This window comes from Oryzias latipes, chromosome 14 (assembly GCF_002234675.1).
Source record: "Oryzias latipes chromosome 14, ASM223467v1".
Taxonomy (NCBI): Eukaryota; Metazoa; Chordata; class Actinopteri; order Beloniformes; family Adrianichthyidae; genus Oryzias; species Oryzias latipes.
Window position 1 is genome coordinate 22581802 of NC_019872.2, and position 24460 is coordinate 22606261.

The 24460-nt window shown below is 41.0% G+C and overlaps 1 protein-coding gene across 1 annotated transcript in view; it reads right to left on the bottom strand.

Annotated features, from left to right (window-relative positions):
• Positions 1-1103: 1103 nt before the first annotated feature.
• The window catches only part of cxadr (CXADR, Ig-like cell adhesion molecule), a 36398-nt gene continuing 13041 nt past the window's right edge, over positions 1104-24460 (bottom strand). Inside the window, exons 2-7 of the mRNA XM_004076636.4 lie at positions 15833-16002; positions 10841-11045; positions 6934-7089; positions 6693-6815; positions 5419-5557; positions 1104-3530 (exon numbers count right to left, since the gene is read on the bottom strand). Of these exons, the coding sequence (XP_004076684.1) occupies positions 3248-3530; positions 5419-5557; positions 6693-6815; positions 6934-7089; positions 10841-11045; positions 15833-16002 (1076 nt within the window). The 3' untranslated portion in view covers positions 1104-3247. The remainder of the gene's footprint in view (positions 3531-5418; positions 5558-6692; positions 6816-6933; positions 7090-10840; positions 11046-15832; positions 16003-24460) is intronic.

The window sequence follows — 24460 nt, forward strand, 5'->3', positions numbered from 1 at the left end:
TTGACCACCTGTCAACAGTCCATACACAGCCGGGCTGCCAGCTAATAATCGGGCATTGATCCATCACCGTGTCAGGATCACCAGCATGGTTAGTGTACACAGGCAGTGGAGGGCGGCAGGCAGTAACAACTAACACCCATTGACGATTCTTCAGCTGCGAAGCAGGCGTTTCCCATCACTCTGCACTCTTAATTGGAACGGTAATTTGGCACAACTTAGATTAGTGCCGGCTTGCAAAGGAACTAATTGCACCCACATTAAGCATGGGGGGGAAATTGGCTCCAGATGTATGAAAAGCTAAACAAATGAGCACAAATACAGGAGCAGCAATGCAACAGAATGAGGGTAGGATGGGGAGGCTTGAGTCGGAGAGAAAAGGCGAGGTCACAAGCCTCAGAGTTCACTCCCACCTGCAGATGGCACACTGCCCGGATGTTGATGAATGACTGTCGTTAAGCTGTTGGGAAGTCACCTCACCTGCAGTAGGAGGTGAAACTGGACAGTTGACATAAGACCCACTGAAAATGGCGTTTTTTTTCTGATGATGGAAAAAGAAAATGAAGGTCAAAATTACATTTCTGATTGTTTTTTTATTTTAATCATTATGAATCAGGAGCGGTTGAAAAAAACAGGAGTTTGAAAAAGCTTACGGCAGGAAAACGGGTCACATTCTGATGCATCCACTTGCATGTGGCGAGATCCGTGTACGCCTCTGTTTTCCTCATCTGGGTCTAAACTGTACGGCTGGATGGCTCCAATATTGCTCGCCACTTTTGTTGCACCGCTAATGTTAGGTTGGGGGTGTGAGGGGCTGTCAGCTACCAGGAGAGAGCGTAAACCGACGGGCAATGGGAAGTGGGGGCGGGGTTGCTCTGTGACAACAGTCTCACCCACATCTCTGAGGTGAATTTCTAATGAACTCCTGCCACTCTGCAGAAACTATGTCCTTATTTTGGCCAAAAACAACAATCATAATGAAAACACTAATGGGAACACTTTGAAAATAGATTAAAACAAAGATCTGAGAGGAACTAGAACCAGTCAGGGGAGCTGGAGGATGAACTCCTGGAGAGTCCTGCTTTAGAAAAGATGTCAAACAAATGTGAGTTTTAATGAATTTTATTTCTGAAAAATACAACACAAAAACAAACAGTGAGGGTACCTCAAATTAAACCTTCATACAGTATTAGTGCGTTCTTTTTCAAAGCTGCTGTTAATATGGTTAATAGCATTTACAACATTGTCTTAGAGCTGAAAGGACAGTAACAGGATCAAACCATTTCCCAGCAGGAGGAGAATAAACTTCATTTCTACAGGAGGCCCATTGTTGCCTTCATGTTCGGCGTTTCTACATTCACGCTACACTCTCGCCTGCACCGCTGCTACAAACAGGAGACATGGCAGACACTGCCGTGACCTCCTGCAGGGCCTCATCCAGACTCAAGGAACACAGTACAGAAACGTTGACGCTCCTTCAGTGGCAGGAAAGGTCATTAGATCACTCTTCCATTTAAAATAAAGTACATCACTTATCAAAACGACACAACAAAACAACAAGCAGAACAGACAGAAGTTTTCAACCGTAAAGCATAAAGTGAAGCTGAAGTCTGAGGTGAGGAATCAGAGAGGAGAAACCGCTTCCTCAGCAGCTTCACTGTGCAATGATAATTATTGCTGTCTGAGACACTGATGGCCATGAAAAATGCTGCTACTGCATGGAGCAAACTGGCTGATTTGCCGAAACCAAACTCAAATGGAGCAACAAGGCACAAAAGAAGTGATTAAAATCCAGCTGAGCGGAGGTGAGATGAGGGAAGGTGAGTAAGGCTGAGAGTACGGACAAAATAAGGCAGAAATAACAGTTTGTCCATATTTGCTACTATAGCATTGAATGTAAGGTAGAGAAACGATCCATTTATCTGGGACAGGGACAAAAAACCAGAACAGCATACTGACCTTAAACTTCAAATGAGAAGAACAGTAAAGCGACTTGGCTGCACAGAAACAGGAAGCAGAATTCTGATGCCCAGCTCATTCATGGCAAACTGTGGGAACTCCATTAACGTCCTTCAACAAAACCTCCAATTAACATAAGCCTCGAAAGGTTTCATATGGAGCGCAGAGAAAAGATTAATCGAGATTATTTCCTGTAGTGCTTTAACAATTCCTCAGGATTTCCTGCGATAAATTCAGACTCCATGCTTTAGTGAGCAACTGCCTTGAGGCCGTTTGTTCTGGTGGTCACTGGGATTGGCGGCCTTTCAAACAGTCAAACTTGATCATGGCGGATTGCTCAGTGAACCCTGTTATCCAGCTGTCCAGGTTACTCACTAATATCCCCCACCCCCCCTGTCTAAACTTTCTGGGTGGAGCTAAGTGGGGGGTGGAGAGGACAGACATTGGTTTGGCCTCAGCTTGATCAAAAACAAAAATAATTGACTTAATCAGTTGGCCTCCAGGACAGAACCAGCCATTTAAGACCCTTTGTGTCCCCCCACCCACACCGACGCAGGCTGTGAATTTGAAACAGCAACAGTCCAGCCGACCTACAGGGGGTGTCTCTATTTCTGTGAGAGTAAATCCTACTTTGTTTTCCTGAGTTTTGTCTAAATGAGGGTTTGGATCTGAAGTCTGATCATCTTCTACATTATAAAAAACAGAGTCCGTAAAGCAGTAAAGGTTGGGGCGTACGTCAGATGATCGCACCGCTGACAAAAAGGAAAAACAACCAAAGGGATGGTCTTCAGAAAACAAAGTCCTAAACACGTTTAAAGTCTTCTACTCAAAAGCAGCTGCAGTTCTCTATGCACACGGTTGCAGAGTGCAGATGAGGGCCTGGCTTTGTTCAGAACAAACAGCATATCTACAAGAGACATCTACATAAAAAAGCATGCATTTGCTTATATACAATATAGCTGGTTTATCAACATTTCACTTTGTGTCAACTCGAATTCATTGTAAATTGAGAAACTCCTGACATAAAATGCATAAAATTCATTTTCCTCCCCCCCCCTCCAAGGTATTTATTTGAATTTCATAAAAAGTTATTGATCTATGATGTAATTCAATGAGATGGAGTCTCTAGTCAACACAGCAGAGTAAGGTCTTCATAGGAGGTTGGTACTTCATTTGTAGCTCCTAAGAAGCAGAGAGAGACGGCTCAGCGCTTCTCCATCTTCATTTGTCTGTGTCCTCCTTCAAGCCCCCCCCCCCCTAATCCAGGGTCCCTCACCCAAAAGACGGCATGCTAGACAATTGAGCCATCTCTGGTTTGGGCCGGGATCATGACAGGGACGCCGCCCATGCGGCTGATGTTAGCCCCAGCCATCCTGGTTACTGTGGGTGGGGGAGCAGGGTTGTGGCTTGGAGGCCTCTCGAACTCCTCTGATAAGGGAACCTTGTCGTACTGGGACTTTATGTGGAACTCTGAGATGTTGGAGGGCGACATGGATCCAAGAGAGGAGCACTTGCTGTTGGCGGTGAGGCTGCGTGCCATCGAAATGCGACTTGAAGGAGGGGGCACGTCCTCTCTGAGAAGGACAGACAGACAGAACTTTAGCATGGAAGGTCATTCTGGTATCTAATGAAACGTCTTCATAGAAATGAGCAACATCACAAACTGCTGCGTTAACCCTTTAACCTCCTCGCGGGGTTTCAGACCAAATGTAGGTGGGGCTAACATTCCTCACTATTCATTTTGTAAACTGACCCAATTCCCAACAGAAATGAACATTCCTACACCTCAGCTCCACCCCCCCCCCCCTACACTTTTGTGGATGGATCTATTTTAAATTGTTCTTGGGAAACATTTTTTTATATTTTGGTCCACCTATGATGAAAATTACAGACCTCTCATTTTTTCATCTTTTTAAGCGAGAGAACTTGTACGATTGGTGGATGACTAAACACTTTGTTTGAACCAATGTGGTCAAAATAGAACCAATATTTAAAAAAACTCCTATGAAAATTGTGGTTTTGGTGTTTTTAACATGTTTTTGTAGCATTGTTCTCTAAATTGTACGGCTAGATCGCTCCAATTCAATTCAATTTTATTTTTATAGCCCAAATTCACAACAACAGGCAACAACATGGCACTCTGTCAAAATGTCAGTCTTTTTTTTTTTACGTTGCTAACAAGATTAGACATTATTGTGAATAATATTAGACATTATTGTGAATAATATTAGACATTATTGTGAATACGCTAACACAGCTAACGTGTGACGGTGTTGGACTGTTTCTTTTACGAGTTACTAACAAAGTTGGGTGTTAGCATTGTTACGGTAACGTTCATTTTATTGGTATCAGTGTTTTTTTTTGTGTTGCAAATTAAGTTAGGAGTTACAGGTACTGTAACTTCCTAACACTTCTAATGTGGCTAGCATCTAGCGTGTTACAAAAAGTTACTGTGATAACAGTTAAAGTCTGACAGATGGGTTTATCTCTGACTCTTGTCTCAGTGGACGCACCTTATAGCTCTGTGCGCCTTATCTGTGACAGAAGCTCAAAAAGAGACCATTTCTTGACTGTGTCCGTTATAATCCAAAGCTCCTTTTACTGTTTGCCGTTTGCATGATGTATATTTTCTGCAATATGTATATTTATATTTCTGATTTTTCCGCTGGTGCAGTTACAGGTCAGTAAGACATAAAGTCACAAGAGCACAGCATAAAAAAAAGCACAACATTTGGAAAAGGCTCATGATTGGGTGAACACTGTCTGCACAGTTAAGTCACAGGACGTGTGCAGTCGCCTGTAGACATTGAGAACATAAAGCCATGCTCTCTATTCCCTCTGCCACCACATTAACAACTAATGAGCAGAAATAATCCAGTTAAATGTGCAATCAAGCCAGGCCTCAGGGGCCACAGCTCGATTCATCCAAAACTCCATGGTTTGCTGCCACAAATGTGCGTTTGTGTATGAAAATGAAACAGTGGACTAATCCTTCTACTCCCACTCTGCAAGCTGTGTCACCCTGTGGTCTTAAACAGACACGGTCACAGGACGCCCAGTGGTTGTGTGGGGCTTGCGGACTGGTGGATGGAGGGGAGCAGGCATGGGGCTGGGGGTTGGTGGCCGCCAGAGGCAGACATGACACAGGAAACATAGAGCAAACAAAGCTTTCAAACTGATTACCACAGCTGTTTTTTTTGAAGCGCAGTAAAAAGGAGATGGAAAACGCTGATGGGGTGAGGGAGGTCTGCATTGGGAGCATCGAAAACTTGCTTGTGGCGTGATGTGCAAGTGTTAAGATAACCACAGATCTGTGAGCAATGATCACATACACGTGTAGTCCAGTGAATGCAACCAGAAACCCACTCCATGTTACACAACAAAGGCAAGACAGCTACACAACATGTTCATATAAAACAAAGCTCAGTACAGGTGAGGCTCGTGTCTTTGTAAAGGGGTTACCTTATCTCATTGCAGATTTCCTTCTCATACTTCTTGTTGTTACGCGCTCGCCAAAGGCAGAAGAGGATGATGGCGATAATGATGAGGATCAAGAGGATGGAAATAATGACTGCAGCAGCAATTGCCGCAGTGTTGGAAGCTGAACAATGCAAAGAAGAGAAGAGAAGTAATTTGAAGATGTAATTTGGAGAGTAATGATGTCAGTGAAAGTGCAGCCTTCTGTCAAACAGAAAGATTAAATGTGGTCCAACATTTTGGAGAGGTGCTGCTCCGAGTGCAGCCCTCACTGCTAATGACTATAACAAAGACCAAAATGACAGAAACCCAAGGTTTTTGGTATTTTCTGGTTAGAGCTTATTTTGGGTCACTCTACATAGACCCAAAGCCTGAAGTTCACAAAGAATGAAAAACGCATCCCAAACCAAATTAAGCCTAAATCTAAACCTATGTGTAATTGCGTATATTTCTATTTGTAATGTTTGACCTTCAGTCCTTTTTTTGGCAAATTAACAGTTGGAACTCTTTTTGTATTGCATTCTATGACAGAATTGCAAGGTGGGGATATTTTGAGCCATTACTGTTTTTGCTTTTATGGTCTACTTACTTGTCATTTAAAGAAACGTTTTAGTTTATTTATGACAGTGATACCTGGAAGGGTGTGGTAAGCAGTGTTTTGTTATTGGACTTCTGTGTCAGTCACAGGTTCTTGGTGTCTATCAGTGCATATTGCATCAGGACAACCTAGACATGAGGTCAACAGTTAACTTTGCAGTTGTGTCTGACTTTCAGACATCGAATCTTCAACAGTCTACTATCTGGTGTTGAGTTGGATTTGCTGGACTGACTCAACAAGCTCAAACGTACTGTGAGCATCTGTTGGTAACTGTCAGAATCATTCTCAAGTTTGCTCTTAGTAGCTGGTTGTGTTTATAACTTTTATGGACAGAATTATCCACAGCCAAGGACCAGAGGGATTCTGGTTTGGTAACAACAGGATTCTGTTTTCCTGCCTTGCCCGCCCATGTGTCAACGTGTCATTGAGCAAAATGCTGAACCCATATTGCCCCTGGTGGTTATAGGTTGTCACCATTGTTAGGCAGCAGAGCCGCAATCACTGTGAATGGGACTGTGACTGTACGGTGCTTTGGCCCTTCGCACCAGATGGTAAAAGGCTACACACCGTTCACCTTCAATGTGCTCGTAGACTTTGGTGTTCTTTTAATTCCACTACAAGAGATAAATCTGAGAAAGGGTAAAGGCAGTTTACTACTCACGGGGTGTCACATTGAGCTGTAGTATACACTCCTCTGAGCCAACACGGTTCCCGACGGCACAATGGTAGGTACCAGATGCGCTGGCAGATGCATTCTTCACAATAACGGTGCCCACTGCAGGATCTGTGTTGAGGCCAAAACCCAAAGATAATGGTGTTAAACAAAATCTGGACTTAGATTCTGACAGTAACCGTGTTTTTTTTGTTATGTTTATTTTTTTCCCCCCAAAGATGCTAAATACCTATCACAGCAGAGGCAGGCAGAGTCTTGCTCCCACTGGTTTTCTCCCAGGTGTACTTTAGAGGTTGGGTTCCTTCACTAGTTGTGCACCTCAAGACAACGTCTTTGCCTTCTTCTGCAGGCCCTTCAACATAGCACCGTGGCTTGGCTGGCCGCACTGTAAAGAATAAAGAAAGGAGTTTATATGAACAGCCTAATACACACTATGGTGGTCAAGTCCTAAAAACACACAGTCATTCTGCCTGTAGCATTGTTGCCTTTTAGCCATTCATGTTGTTTGCGTGGTGTGTGTCTTCATGCAGGAGACCTCCTCTCTTATTTTTTTAAAGGCCATTACCCACAAAGTGACAACACTAATTAGAGTAAATGAAGCAGATACTGACATTAGAGATCTGTCACTCAAGACATTCATGAGGAAGAAGGGAGCTACATGATTCAGGTAAGCAGAGGAGATTCAGGATTAGCTTCCGTCTGCACAGCAAAAGTGTCTGCATGTCTGCAAACATGCCTCAGTTGGGCGGTGAGGCCAGGAGATGGGACTGGGAATTTTTCAACAAACAGATCCAAATTGAAAGCAGAGCACATTGCAGAGCAGCTCAAATACTCAGTGAGGCAGTGCAGGAGGTACATGGGAGGGGGAGGCGAGGAGAAAGGGAGTCAACAGCTAATGTTTGGACAGAGAAACTCTAAGGCCAAAGTCTGAACGCGGTGATCTCTCACAGAGCTGACATCATGGGGTGGGAATGGGTTCTGTAGTAACAACTCCAACTGGGCTTTTCAGATTTGAACCAGGTGCCAGACGGGAGGGGTCAGCTTAGCAGACATAAGCGTAAGGATTAACAGGACAGTGACGGCACTGACTGCTCCTGTTAATCTAATGAACACACAAAGGCTAAGGGCTCGCAGGGACAGAGAGCCAGCAGAAAAACCAAGTGAGCACTGATGGACAGATGGTAAAGTGAAGGGTACCCAACCTAAAAGCCTCCTAACTGCCAGGCCTGCTCTCTTTCCTGCTGTAGCACCGACACACTTGTTCCCACATCACACAAAATGTCAGAGACTTGGGACGTAGATGACCATGGTCCTAGAGGACACAGTTTATCATTATTCCACCTTTTGATCAGGTTTATTTAGTTGAGAGTTAAGCTTAAAAAAAAGAATAATTTATGAGAAATCCTGGGCCATTTTGTGGAGGAGATACTTTTGAAAAATGACTTGACTGCATTATAGCCAAGATACAGGGCTTTAAAATGATGAGTCAGAAGCAGAGAATTTATTACACCACTCACACAAAGTTCAGGATATTGTTATTTACATGAGGGCTTTTCCTATTTGGCCTGAATTTTAATTGTAAAGGTTCCCTTTGATATTACTGATTATGAATGAGAAGAAACACAATTTTCATTATTTTTAAAAAATATATATTTTTTACTCTAAGATTTAAGACAATTATAAAGACAGCCCCAAATAGACCATGTCAGTGGGTATTTCTACCATTTGCTGCACTGACAGCCTGACAGCCACATCTCCTGCTCCTCACTAGCTTCAGGATGCTGTTCTGAGGCTCTTCCACAAGTGCTACATGCCAGGTCACTTGGGGGTGGGGTCCGATAATCCAGTCTCTGCTTCAGCTGGTTTCAGACATGCTTTGTGGGGTTCAGGTCAGAGGTCATTGCTGGTCATACCATGAGGCACAGGTTGTTGAGCTGTGTGCAGAGGCATGTTGGATGTAGTGAGAATAGCCTGGGCTCAGATGCAGCTGAATAGAAGTACAGAGAGTCAGGCAGCTAAAAGAGTTGCTAAAGTGCAGACACACACACTCCCCCCCCCCCTCCTGTTATTTTCAGTGTCCCCTGAAAGCAGAGGAGAATACACAATAAAGAAACCCCCGTAACACTCTACTGAACCTTGGCTGTGCACACATTACTGGTCTGTGTCTCATGAATGTGTATATGCTTGTGCACACTTATGCATGCATGTCTCCTCCACTTTTAGAGCCCATCTCTCTTGAGACTAAATAAACCTCAAGGTAAAATGCAGAGCAGGCAAGATGTCCACCCTTCTCTGCATCACCTTTTTTTGTTCAGCCAACATCTGCCCCTGAAACCAACAGCTAGCAGGCCGTCCGCTACCTCGCTGTTGAGCCATTTCTCTCTGTCACGCACATATTTATCCTGGAGTTAAACACATCTACATTCTTACCACACATACTTCACAAGAAGCTGCAGTTTGGACTTTATAGTCTTAGCTGTCTTACTTTTAGATTTAACACCATCACCTGGAAAAAGTTATATCAAACCGCTCAGACCCACCTTTTTAATTTTGCTTTTAGTTGATCTTATTTACTCATGTAGTCTATTCGTTTTAATACATATTATTTTACATATTTAATTTAATTTCATGCATTTAAATCTATTCTCAATTTTATGTTTTATATACATCTTATGTATTCAGTTTTAGCATCATATTATGAACTCTAATGAAGATATTCCAGAATACAGCGAGAAGTGCTTTTATTTTTATAAATAAAGTTTGATTTGATTTGTAAAGTACAAACCTTTACTTTTAGGTTGGAACAAACTAATGTATGGAAAATGTAAGGAAATGTCTTTGCTGAACATCAGTAGCCGGTCAGACTGCTGTGTCTTTGCTCAGGGCAGAATGCAGATGACCCCGACACGAGTTTTCTTTGGACTTTACCAAAATTACGCTCTTTAAATGTCGTTTGTTTTTGTGTGAGACATGCAGACACGCTGCCATGGCCGACTCTAGCTTGACGTCATGAAGTGGGCGGAACCCACAGGGAGCGAAAGACGGAGCCTCAGATATCGAGTCGTAGCAAAATGAACTGTGAAAATAATTCATATTTAATTTTAAAAAACGTTCTTTAATGTGCCAAAAGTAATATATCATCATATATATACATATATATATAGAGAGAGAGAGTTATTTGACCATGAAAGATAATGTAGACTCTTTAAGTGAGGTTTAAATGAGCTTTTATGTAAACATTTCTAAAACAAAAGGGATTCTTTCTATCTTCTCTTTATTTATTATTATTATTTATTTATTTACTGATATTGACTTTGGTTTTATTGATCCAGAAAAATTGTGGTATTTTTAATCACAACTGCGTCCTTTTTGCCATCCGCCTTTATAACAACTGAATAAACAATAATCTCATGTAACTGTTTTACTGACAACTCCGTTTATTTTCCTGGGGGATTGCTTAACATTTAAAAACGGCTACTTACAGATTATTTTTTGCACTAAACAGACAGAGCTTAAAGTCTACAGTAAAAGTGCTGTGAGTCTTTAACAGAGCAGCAGGATGCTAACATAACAAGACAGACGATTGTTTTCCCTGGCTTTCCTGTATGCAAATACAGGCTGGTTTCGGGAGGCGATTCACTTTCGACATCATTTGGTGGATGACTGGCCAGCGAGGCCAGTTGCGTGAGAATGTCTGTTCCACAAAGGGTAAATAGTCTGACTGACACCACTCCGGTGATGTGTGACTGATTTCACTTTGCTGATAAAAAGCCTTTTTTTGGAGAGTACTGTACACTGGAGCAGGAGAATTCTCTGTTAAAATAAAAAACTTCATAGGGCAACACGGTATGTAAAATGTGCTCAGCAGCAGCATTCTCGGTAGTTCTATCCAAATCCCATAGTAACTAGAGTGAACACAGAACTGGATCACAAAGTGGACAAAGCGTCACTGCTGCTGGGAAGGTTATGCTCTGCATTTTATAGCGGATTACATCAAAACAGCCACTGAGGGCACAGGTTGTGTGTTTTTGTGCATTTCAACTGAAGGGAGAATTTAGCCTGTGAGCACTGAAAAAAAAATAAGGAAAAAACCTCAATTCAGCAGCACGATGTGCTCAGTAGGAAGTTTGACTCACCCATAACGATCAGCAGCATCTTCCTGCTGCCGATGCCCGGAGCCTTTTTCACTTTACATTGATACGTGCCAGTGTCGGACGACTTCAGTCCCGTCAGGGTGATTGAAGCATCGCCGTTCTTTGGGTCGGCCGAGTTGAAGTGCACTCTCCCCTTCATGGGGGGGTAGTAATTGTCATATGCCCTGTCACCGGAGTACAGAATCACCTGGACATGGAAGAGAAACCAAAGGAAAGTCAAACGGGGCAGTGTTTTTAGCTTATCTGTTTATAGAAAGAAATGTCCCTGAAGAGAAGGAAGAGCAGGCCGTAAAAGGACACCCGTGTTCTTTTCCAGCAAAAGTCTTTGTTGTGGAATAAATCTGTGGAGGGGAAGAGAGCACCCCCCCTTTTATCTTCAGAGCACCCTTCAACCTGGCAGCTTGTGCCATTTTGCCCTTTCAGCACAGAAGATAAATGAAGGTGAAGCAAACAAAGGCAGCTCTGTGCAGCTCAATAAACACCGACTGTGTCAACAGAGACTGCACACACGGAAACGCACACAGAGCATCTTTCAAGACAGAAAAAGACCAGGTGGAGTCAATGGGAAAGCTCCAGACCAGCAGTCAGGAGGAGAGGATGACATAACCAGAGCAAACTAGAAATGAACATCTGCACAGGAGCAACACTAGCAGTTATTACCATGTCTGCTGAAAGGTGACCTATGGTAGTTCAGTTCTTGGTTGACTTGGTGTCAAAACTCTAGAGACCCACTCCAGTAAAAATTGTGTTTTTAACATGTTCTTGTGGCATTTTTTCTGATGATGGAAGACATGGAACAGAAAACTAAGCTTAAATTTCATTTCAGAGTATTTTTTTATTCAAATGGTTGTGAATCAGGAGCAGATGAAAAAAAAAAAAGTTTGTGATGTAGAAAACACACTGGGCTGACCACAACCTTCCTGCTCTGCTCCATTCTGATGCATCCACTTGTAGACAAATAGATCCATGAATGTTTTCCTAATCTGATCTGGATCAAAACTATACGGCTGGATAGCTCCAATATTGCTTGCTGATAATGTTAGCTTGGGGGTGCAAGTGGCTGTTACTCCAGGAGAGTGTGTACACAGAAAGCACTCAGTTAAGGGTGACGGGAAGGGAGGGCGGGGTTCCTCCTGCCCACAACTCAGAGGTGAATTTTCAATGAACTACTGCTCCTCTGGAGAAACTATGTCCAAGACAACAATACAGTTTTGTTTCTTAGTTTTGACCGAAAATGTCATAAAAGACCACTGGAAATGCCTTTAAAATAGATCAAAAGAGAATCTGAATAGGTCATTAAAAACCAATAAAAAATTCTAAACGTTGGATAATCGGTGTGAGCCAACGTATTTCTGAAAATATCAACAAAAGTTCCACTTCTAGCATGTTCAAATGCAAACACAAAAGAAATCGTTCAAGAATCTTTTTTTATAGCATGAACAGCACCAGCAATAACTCCAACCTAAGAGAAAGACTTTAACACGGCAGGAGCAGAGCAGAGCGGTAATGAAGACATCTGAGGGGCCAGAAAGCAGAAAACAAGGTCACATCGCTTTGCTGCTCTTCTTACAGCAGTTAGACAGTTTATTAAATTCTATTGGACAACAGTTTCTAATACTAAGTTTATCTTCCACTGGCAACACTAATCGTGTCTATATTCACATGAAATCCAAGTTCTTTCTCACTATGGAAAGGAAATTAAATGGCCCCAAGCTGAATTTAGCAGGAATTCACATTCAAGCGTGGTGATTTCCAGACAAACAGATGAGGAGAGCTACCATTGCTGAGCATGGCTCCTCCCTTACGATCATTCAAGCAACAACAACGGTCAAAATGAAATCATTTATACATGTTAACTAGAACAGTGTTTTTCAACCTTTTTTGAGCCAAAGGCACACTTTATCCTTGCCAAAAATCCCACGGCACACCAGCATCTAAAAATTTAAAAAAGGAGAAACTCTATAGTCTGTCTTGATGTACAGTCCCTCTGCAATCAGACATGCTTTTTTGTGATAATTGTAGCAGAAAAAGCTGGAAGTTGCAGCTGTTTTTCTAAAAGTTGTAATAAAAGTTAAGTTATTTTTCCATAATAATTTTCTACTTAATTATTTGAAATTTTACCCTGGTGGTTGTTTTTTCCCTCCAGTTTATTAACATGCAATTTTATGTAACCTCACAAAAAAACAAATATATTCTTTCCAAATAGTGATTAATCTTATTTGTATTTATTTCAATGCTAGCGCAAAGGCAACTGTAATTTTTGAACAATTATATGATCACCATGTTTGATAAGTTTTACACAAAAAGACTAACATTATATTTATGTTTTCTGTAGCTTCACAAAAAGTGAAAAGGTTGAAGTTTTTCTTTTGTCTTAATCAAAGATGAAGTCTTTGAAAACTTTAGCAACTTTATTTCTTTTTAGATGATTAAATTGTTTCAATTTAGTTTAATTGTGTCTGTTGGCCACTTCATCTTAATCCTGTTTCTTAAATGTTGGTATTACTTCTTCTTAAATTTAACATAAATAATCCAGACGTTATTAGAAAAGTGTTTCAGTTAGAAAGATGACTTGGACCAAACTCTGGGATGTTTGGCTGTTAATAAACACAAACCTTGAAGGAGAACTAAACTGTTGACCATTGATTTCATCAAGAAGATTTAAAAACTGATGTGTGTTCGTTGTGGTTTCAGGACGTTTAACAAGGACGACTCATTGTACTCTGAGACGCTGTCACTTTCACCCTATGCATCTTGGGAGATGTAGAGCGAAAACTGCCGCCAGGGGCAGACAGACTCACTTCTCTGAGCTGCATTGTTTTGTTCACTTGTTCCACAGTCTGACACCGGATCCCGCGGAGAGCTACAGCGCTAAAGACGAGTTTTAGCTGGTATTTCTGTTGGAACTGAAAGACTTTATGAACAGAATCGGAACAAGGAAGTGAAGACTTTAACCACTTCTGATTGGTCAGACTGATGACGTGTGATTAAGCCTCCAAGAATGATTGGTGGAGACAGTTAAAGGGCCGGAACTTTTCCTAAAACAGAGCTAAAGCTGCGACTAAATTGCGGTACTGTCATTCTAATCAAAGTTTCTTTAATAGAATCAAACAAACACAAAGAAAAAAGTATTTTACGATCTTTCATGTTCCTAACCACTCAGTGTTTTATCAGGGCCTGTTAGGATGAACACAGAGCTGATATCCTGGAGATGGGAAATGTTTTTACATCAGTGAATGAGGGCAATTTCCCACGGCACACTAGTGCGCCCCGGCACACTGGTTGAAAAACACTGAACTAGAGTACAATAAAAAGGGGAAAAGGTTCAAAGACAAGTTATTTTGATCAACTTTTTGTGTGTGGACAGCATTTCACAACAGAGGCTCTTTCAGTGAACACCTACAGACAGATCACTGAACTTTACAGCCTCGGTCACGCAGGACTTCTGTCAGGATGACGCCACGGCAGAGGGAGTTTCAGGGGAGGAGGCATGGTTCATTTGAGAAGCAAAGCAGAACCGGAATAACCGTGTACCGACCTGTCCAGCTTGCACTGCAACACTCAACTCAACTGCAACTCCAGAAAACCCATCAATAAAAGCTCTTTTTCAGTATTTACATATTTACAAAAATTAGAAAAAAAGGAGTTTTTCATATAAAGAAGAAAAAGAAAATACAAGAAGAAAAAAATATATACTCTTATGCGACTGACTAACTATAAGCCTGGTAGACTTAAATGATGCCCATCTTGGTAAAGGCTGCAGAGTAGCATCTGTATCAGCCCATATGAATTATGTTTGCTGACAGGTCTTTAAGGATAATATTCTGATGTGATTATGTGACCATGATGACTGAACGCACCAACAGACTTCGACATGTCGGCCGTGTTGTGTCAAACACTATTCTTACGCTCCACGGTAAGCTTCCCCTGCAGTGCAGACATTTACCCACAGCCTTTGCAAAAACAACTTAAGGAAGTTCTCTCCTGCAACCAACCAGCAGAGTGCATGAAAACGCACAGCTTAGCGCTGAAAACAAACTTCAGAAAGATAGCAGAAAAGTTAAACATTTTTATACAATACCACTTTGGAATCTCAACTTCCACTGTGGCTTATTTACTTCAGCTGCTTGTTTAGAACACCAGCAGTTACCAAGCACCAAAAATGGACTGAATCCGACAGATTGAATTGCTGAGGTCATCTTTGGTTGATTCCCCTCAGCGTTTTTGTTTGTGCTATTTGTTTACCAATGTTTAGAAACTGTGATCTAACGATACTGACTTTTTGCCAACTCAACTACTGTTTGTTTTTCTGTTTTTTGTCTTTTTTCATTTCTTTTCTTTTTAGACGTGTAAAACAGGAAAAATTAATGTGTGGTTTAGAATTAGAAATGCGTGGTGCTGCTCAGATGGTTGTCTGGCCGATTGCTCGCTGTATTTCCTATTAATTTTAAAATCTTAATAATGGTTTTCACTAATAAAAACTTACTGTACTTTGGATTTTGTAAACTCTACACTCTGCAAAATTAAGTTTGAATTGATTTAAATTATATGAGAATTTAAAATGATTTAAACAATCAAGCTAAGATTCTTCTGAGGGACATTAAGCAGTTACAGCAAGAAAGATATGCCGTATCACTCAGTATTACTGTGGATCTGAAGGTGCCTGTTCTGTTTAGCACTATTTAAGTATACAATATTAACCAAGCTGTACAAAATTTGAACACAAAGGACAACAACAAAGCACCTGGAAGCTGTAGGAATACATTAATCCATAGAACGGAATGAAAGGAGCAAAATATTAAGTGCTACAAATGCAGCACCCAAAGCGTTACAGAGCTAGTCTCAGATATAGAGGTTCGTGGAAAGCTGCAGTGAGTACTTGAATATGTTTTTATCCAGCTGAGATTAAAGCAGTACATCTTATGTGAGTCACAATAAGGCAAAGTATTAAAAAAAAAAATCCTTGGCACATACCACTTCATCGTTTTTTTGATTGTCGGAGGCCAGCAAGCTCCACTCAATATCCAGTGGTCCAGAATCCTCTGTATCCAGTTTAAACTGGCAGTCAAGGGTCACGCTTTCACCACTGGCTTTTTCTAAGGATATCCCTCCAGGAGACGTGATTTGCAGACCCGAGGCAAAACCTAGAGGATAGAGGCACAAGCAGAGTATGTTTAAGTTGAAAAACTGCAGACTGCTAGACTTTTCAGCAGGTGTGACTTTGTAAAGGTATGCTGATACAATTAGAACATTTCTCCTGACAGATCTTAGAAACGACACGACACTCATGAGTCTATTTGCTCCCTGACGAGCCACAACCAACCACAAAAGAACCTTCTGTAAATGCAGAGCAGCTTGCAGCAGTCAAGAAAATGTATTACCCACAAAATAGAGAAGTGTGCCTGATCACCGCTGGCACGGTAACACTGACTTCTATTTCAGATTATGATGTCCTCAATCTAACTGTGAATATACAGACTCACAGCAAAGTTGCATCTTGTAGAAAAATTCAAACCGAACTGCTGTTACAAATATTTATATTTCATAATTTCAATCACAAAATAAAACTATGTGTTATAAAACATTTACCAGCAGTGGAATCCTCAAATTAGGATAAATAGATTGGTCCTCCTTGTCGTTTCTAAGGTGATGTTTTCGGGAAGTATCCAAAACAGATGCAAACTACAGACAAATATGTCACTGCCAGCGTCAATTTGAATGCAAGTAAGCATATGAGCATAAAAATTAAAATCATTCTTTGAATGAATACATGAAAATTCCTGGTGGCAAAATCGGTTTTATATCTGGTTTATACCGAACAAAAAGCCAGAAACATGAATACGGCTCAAGGAGGATGTAGTTGTCACATGACACAATGTTTCACACTTGCCATGAATGACAGCAAACACTCCATATGTAAATAAAACGCTCTACTGAAAAAGTAATCAAAGCTAATGTCCATGAGTCATGTTAGTTTAACCTGACACAAAAACAGAACGTCTTCTCCCAAATTGTTAAAAATCAAGATTACATTCATGCACAAACAAATATCTTACAAAGATATTTTTTATCCAACTAAACGGGTTATCTCAGTAGACCCTTCTGTCCAAACGGATGCGTTTCACAGTTTTATTCTAAGCTCTGGTAAAAATCCTACTATGATATATGTGTAAATCTCTCCCACTTTCAAAAGTCCTAAAGCCTTTGGAGCCAACCATGAAGACCGAAAACTAGCTCTGGCTACTGGAGTTGCATGCTGGTAGTTTCCGTGAACGGATTCTGACCCACAGAGCCGGAGCAACAATCATCTCCAAAGGCAGCAAAACAAAACATACGTCCATCTTTGTCAAAGTGGATATTTGCCTTGCTGTCTGCATGAGTGAAAGTTGTGATAATTTATCACAAATCCATAAAAGCCGAAAGTATCACATATTTTCTTGACAAGAAAACAACATTCTGACAGAAAAATGAAGCCAGTAGAAATGGGTTACAGAAGCAATTTATTTCTGCCAGGAAAGCACATAGCCTGTTTGATTTTAATCAAGCAAACATTACAGACCGTCAACAGGTCTTTTTCATGCAGGGACAAAACACAGAAACAGTGCTACTTCCTGGTTATATCTTGCTTACTAGTACATCTAAAGCTACAGACACACCGGGCATGTGATGCTCCTTCAAGAACGCGCTAAACAAGGGTTTATGAGCGTTTGGCCCATGGTGTTTACACTAAACAAGAGGGAGGGGCTTCCTCTTCTTTTTCTACTAAATACTAGCAATTGTCCTCCACCTACAGTTGTGAGAAGCTGGTGTGAAATGTCAAAACGGTGCAAATCTGGTGAATCTTGCTCTAGGCTTTTTCTTTCACAGATCTATTTCGATATGCGAAAGACTTTGTGTCTTCGTATATTCCAGCCGTAGAATTCCAGCCGAGCACGAACAGCAATTATTAATTTCTCCTTCATGATCAATTTTCAAATGGCTGGCACATCCATGAATTAAAAGGGACACTTTCCATACCTCACTACCAATTCCCTGCTAGTTCGTCTTGGTATAACTGTCGACACGCATTCATTGGTCCCACGTTTTGCATCTTCAGTCTGAAAATGGTCGTAGAAACTTGAGTAGCTATGCTTTAATGTGAGAATTTTGAAGGCGGGAGCCCGAAGCGTGTATTTACAAAGACTTTTTATTGGAAGTGGTTACCCCTGGTAAACATTACTGCACTGGGATATTGACAGGAGCTTCAGACAGGAGCTACTTATGAATGATGGCTGCTTTTTGCTAGGTTTCCGTCTCTCTGTGTCCCAGTTTGACGACTTGTTGTTGCGCATAAGTCCAAGAAGGAAAAAATAAAAATAAAATTAGAGGACCTTTTTTATTTGTCTTGATGAAATAAGGAAAAATGTAAAGTTCAGGAGGACAACGATCAAATTCTCTCCATGTTGGATTTGGACACCACCCGCTGACCGTGTCACTGAACACATCACGTGCCCTAAGCCGAGTCCCTAATTGGTTGAAATGATGTGTCGTCCTTGCCAAAGTTCAGATTCTCCGACTTTGGAATCGTGCTGTGACGCTCAAATCGTGCTGTCGCCGGACAGACGCGCCCCACCCGATGCTCAAATCGCACCGCAGGTTTTATGATCACATCTGTACATTAATTTATCAAAAATCTCATTCCGTGTGAACGCAGCTTTAGGCTGCGTGAAGGTGTATGGGTAAATGGAACTGTCACTTTGGGCCTAAGAATGTCATGAAGCACTATACAAGTCAACACCATTTACCATAACATGAGGTTGTAATAAGAATTCATGTACTGAATTTTTAATTTTTTGCTTGTATGAACCAATTTTTTAGTCAAATAAGATGGTACTTCCACTTACTTTATCCTGCCTGGTTTATGCATTTTCATAATCTCAAGAGTTTGATTACGTAACATCTGCTCCGTTTCTGTTGCTGGCTGTGGAGCGTCAGCGTTAGTACCTGTCGTTAAGGGGACAGGGAAGAGCAATTCACTTAAAATATTATCTTCAGCTGTCCCTGCAGCTTCTGGCATTGCTCCCCCCCACCACCCCACCCCACCCCCACCGTTTGGTCCTTTATGCAGCTCAAATATCAACAAACCTACAGCAAATAAGGTTCTTCTTCTGTTTGTTTCTGCTCCCGGAAGCCTTTTTTCTGTGTTTTTCTCAGAGTACTGATCGCATTAATGACAAAAACCAGCAGGTCAACAACATGGAATCATGTTTCAAATAAACAGATATGAAACATTTCGGATCAGATCGCTCAGCGTTATCTGCAAAAACACTTGTCACAAACACATGTACGCATCTAATTAGGTTCCATATAAATGTACTGAAAAAAAATGTAATTTAGGCTAAGGGCTAGTTTATTTATTATTTGCCACCAGGTAGAAACCACTAGTCTGGCTTCTATTTGTGAAATAAAAGTGTCTTTTGGCAAGGTAAAAGTTAATAATTACCAGGCAGCTATCAGCACAATCATTGTGCAGCATGTGAACCCTGGAGCATGACTGGTAGACCTTGGTGAGCCGAGGCGCTGCAGCACAGAATCATTGGCCTAAACAGAGCGAGTGACGTACTTTATTTAGAGTAATGGCAGCACAGCTAGAGCAAACTGGCCTTCTTCCCTCAAACTAATATAATCGACTGATGAGATGCTGTCATTACAGGCCAAGGAGGAGGGTGAATAATGAATCGCTGCATAGTGCAGCCATCCATGCAAACCAGTGACACAAATTTCATAAGTGAGATGTATGTATGTTATAGGTGTGTTTGGGTTTTCACATGTGTCTGGGATCCAGGAGCAACGGATCGGTGAATGTGAAGGGGGAACATTAGATTTAAAAAAGAAAGTCTGTCTGAAGGCAGTCTGTGTATCTGTGCACCACTCATTTCATCTGGACTCCATCACAACAGACAAACCCAACATGGGGACTGGGGGACCTAGAGTCTTGGGGGAGGTCACTGTGCTCTCACCCACAAACCCTTTTATGCTCCTTCCTGTCAGGCCTCCCCTCTTTCTAACTGATTGTGGAGGGCAAGTCCCCTGGCCTTCCAGTCTCTGCAGTCCTGCTGATTGTAACCCCAGCACCCACTCCCCTCCACCTTTGTCACAGACAATGGGGAGAGAATCTTGTCTCCTGGCAACCAACCCCTCTAAGGAGGTTGCCGTGGTGCTTAAGAGACAGCATGGCAGAGGCAGAGAGACATGGCCAAAGAAGCAGAGACGGTGTGAGAACAGAAGAAGATAGAAAAGAAAGATTTATGAAGAAACTGTAAGCTTTCATCTCACTACAGCTTAAGGAAGTCAGAGTAGATAACACTTACAAATGAATTTAAAATGAATTTCAACTAAGTAAACTGAAATAATCTAAAAGCACTCCAATATTGTTACATATATTACTACATTTAATCCTTTAATCCTTCCAAAAAAATAAATAAATTCAATATTATTCAGCAATGCAAAAAGTTCTCATTATAATATTATTGTAAATAGTAGAGCTGGGTATTAATGCCAAAATACTGACAGAATCTGACTGATTCACAATTCCATTATTATGTTTTTTTTTATGTCCATTCAAAACCAATTTTATTTAGTAACTAAAGATACAAATAAACAAAGGTGGAACTTTCCTCCATAAAATGTTTACTACAATAAATAACTAAGAAACAGCTGTTTTTTTTAATATAAAAAAATATAAGATGTATTATTTTTTTAAGTAAAGGTCGATTTAATATTGTTTAATCCAGTGATGTGCCATAAAGAGCTGAATAACTGTTGGGGGGGGGGGGGGGGGGGGATACTTTGTCCAAATATTGTATCATCTTTTTTAACACTACAATACATAACCACAGACAGAAAATGCACACTCCCATTTAAGCCATTGGTTATAAATGTGTCTGTCTAAACACATTCATAACTAATGGCTGCAGAGCTGCAATGCAAAGGCCACTGGGAGTTAAGTGGGGTTTTGTGCCTTTTCCAAGGAACTGACCCTACGATCAGAGGCCAGCCGCTCTACCTCTGTACCACAGTCAATCCCAACCTCTTGAGGTGGAGTACACAAACAAACAAGAAAACTAGACTATTTTTTCGTCAACATAAACCCAAAAATTGGTCTTTAGCAGAAAGTTTTAAAAACCACTACTTTATCATTTGCTTGTGAAATGTACACTTCAGCAATGTTTGCACTCCTTGGGCAGACTTGACAGGTATAATGAGCACCTTAGTCAATTTAACCACTTAATTATACATTACTCATTTTTAACCATAATAAACAGCCTAAAAATAGCAGTCTTCATCCAACTTTACCATAGTCATTGTGTGAAATTCTTGACAGTCAGCCATCTGTGGCTTTGGAAAAGGCCCTTTAAAAGTTAAAAAAACAGCCGAAGGGGTCTTTAAGACGACCTGAAAGTTGACTTTACAGCTGAAAGGAGGAACCTGAGAGGAAAAAAGAGACAGTCCTGTTTGGTGCAGTCAAAAAGGACCAATAGCTTTAATAAGAATCATTTCAAGTCAATTTACTTCTCAAGAAACCAGAAAACAACCAAGATCCTTACACAAAATATTAAATCTAATCAAGCCAGCCTCATTACACACATCATAATCCAATCATTTCTATAAGACTCAACTGTCTTCTCTGAATTTTACTAATACACTATATGAATGACCAACAAATAACATTGAGGGGGTTTTCAAGGTAATCCCCTTACTGAGCAAGAAATGATCCACAGTGGAGAGGAAAACTCACGCTAAATTAGAAAGAAGCCACCAGCAGAACTCAGGGAAGGAGGCCGTTTATTGTGACTACTGGAGTCTAAAAGGACAGAAAAATACTAAAAGAAGTTCTACAAAATGTTATACATGACAAGAAACAAGTTATTAGCTGAAACAGCGAGAGAACTCCCACCGTGCCGGGAGGGCCCAATGCGGGGCCCCGCCACAACCCCAGACAAGCCCCACCACAACCCAGGAGTTTTGGGCATCCCCCCCACCCCAACCACAGGCACCAGTCAGGACCCCCAAGGGAGACCCGCCCCACGCTCCAGGCAGCCACCCACCCAGGGTTTTTAGTTTTTTAGTAGTTATGGCTTAGGGTGGGAATTCAGACAGTTTGGGGGCTAAAGCTGTAATGCTATGGAATGAATTTGGATTCGGCCTTAGTGACAAGTGTAGGTTCACCATATTTTAAGTTGGTACAAAGGAGTAACAACAAAAATGCAGCAAACATGCATTTCAACAGAGATGATGTATAATAATTTGACGATCATCATTATGATTGCCAGAACATCCACCAAAAACAGTTTGGACACAGAACGTGAAGTTTTGTCTGTGTGGGTTTCATTAGATTACATTTAAAATGGGCAACACCGAAGGACTTCAGTAGATTGAAGGCTACCGTTTACTTAGGCTTTTTGTTCCAGAAGAGATTCCCAATGTTCACACTGGCACTAATGCAGTTATCATTTTAAGTGCGGCCATGTGGGTTCCATGAAAAAAATCTTTATTGAGAGCTGCAGGGGCTGTAGCCACTGAACCGCACTGATGGCGCTGTAAAGCAGCATGAAAGCTTCATTTTCAGGAGCTTGTAGCTGACACCAGTCCTCAATGCAGATGACCTAAAGGCTGTTTTGACGTAATTGAACATTAAATGATGAAGGGATGATGAACGACATCACTTTCAACGGTCCACAGAGCATTTGACAGCAGTTAGAACCCTCTGTGGGGGATGTGCTTGATACAATGTACATTAATGCCCGCACAATTCAATTGGCGGCGTGTCCATGAACAGCAGCGATATTAAATCTGATTTAATTACTTCACTTGGAAAAGCTAGGTTTAACTATAAACCTGCTGTTCTTCTCTTGGGGGAAAAAAAGCAATTACTACAATTACATTTTAAAATCAATATACTAATTAACTAGTAAACCACATAGTTACACGGGAAAGTACTGCCATTTATAGATAAGTGTGGGAAAATATGAACTGCTGAAAGGCAGTAGAAGAGGAGTTGCAGGTTCTCACTACAGAAAAGGAGTTTTTATCTTCTAGCCAAATACGAGTTACAATAAACATCAGCTGCATTAAGATAAAATAAAATCATGAAGGGAAAAGGGTGTGGCTCAATGATCTGAAGCATAAGGGGGATGTCCACCATGGCTAACATCTTTTTTGCAAACTTTTCTAAAGAGCTGCTGCAGTAGCAAATAGTTTTCTAGACGCTAAAACAGGGAGAATTAAGCTTAAATGTTCACCCTGGTTTTTTTAATGTCTCAAGCGTTTATATCTGCTACATAATAATCGACAATGTGTTCCTTCCACTCTGTTCTCATCACAATCTGCAGATAATGCTACAGATCTGTAGCTCAGCACTTTTTTCCATTGGGTAGAAGTAGAATCTCCTGAAAAGATTGCAACTCCTCCTGCATCTATAAAGTTTGCTCCTCACAAAATAATTCTGATTTTCTCCTGTTTTCTCTTTCATTTAAGCAGTGGATTCAACAACTTCTGCACATTCTGCCAAATTAGTTTAAGACAGCTGGTGATCAGTCTACATAGTTTTAGGGAAAACCTGTTACAGACCTGTCTCAAGTACGTGATTATAAATGTGGATGAAAAACTGAATAAAGATGTTAAAGATTTTGTCCGTTTATGATGTTTAGTGTTAGCTTGGGCTTGTGAGGTGCTTGGCGCTAGTGGTAGAAAGTGTAAACAAAGGCATGCTGGGAAATTAGCAAAGCTAACTTCAGCGCCAATGGTCCCGTCCACTACCCAAAAGCAAATTTCCAATAACTCCTGCAGCTCAGAACATATGTCGTAACCCTTGTGCTATCCTAGGCACTTTAACATTGGGAGTTGGGTCATCTAGACCCACTAGACAGTGCTCTGAACCTTTTTGCTTCAATGATTTGTGATCTTCACTGGTGTCCATGGATTACATGAAATCTTTCCACCTTTATCCACCTTTGTCATGGTAGGGAGAACACGTCAATGGAAGGATGGGGTCATAGGATAGCACAAGGTTTAAAAAAAACAACAGAGGCTTTTTAAATTTTAGCCATTAACCGCATAATCACAATTGGAAGACCACTGGGAACATTACTACAACTGAAAAAAAATGTAGTTAGAGTGGGAATCCAACAGCCTCAATTCGGTCTAAATTAGTTTTCTCATTTTTAACACATTTAAAGAAACTTTTGTCTTATGAATAACATTTTACCAAATACATACGTCCTTCTGGAATGTTTTAAGGTTCCCAACAGAGAAGCTAAACGTTTCAGCAAAAGCACATTCTTTAAAATTAAACAATAGTTTGGATTTTTAAGACCTCTGCTAATATGAATCACTGCAATCTCTAAACCCACTAAAAGCTGCTTTATCCAACTACACATCCCATCCTCCCTATGCAAAGTTATCTGAACCCCCCTAAAGATAACAATGCAGAGCATCTTGAGAGCACAAAAAGCACGCACACACACAAACACACGCACGCACACACAAAGGCCCGTATCCTTCAGGACTGGATAGAGCACAGGGACATGGAAAGCTTTAAACAATGCTGGGGTTTGCTCTGCT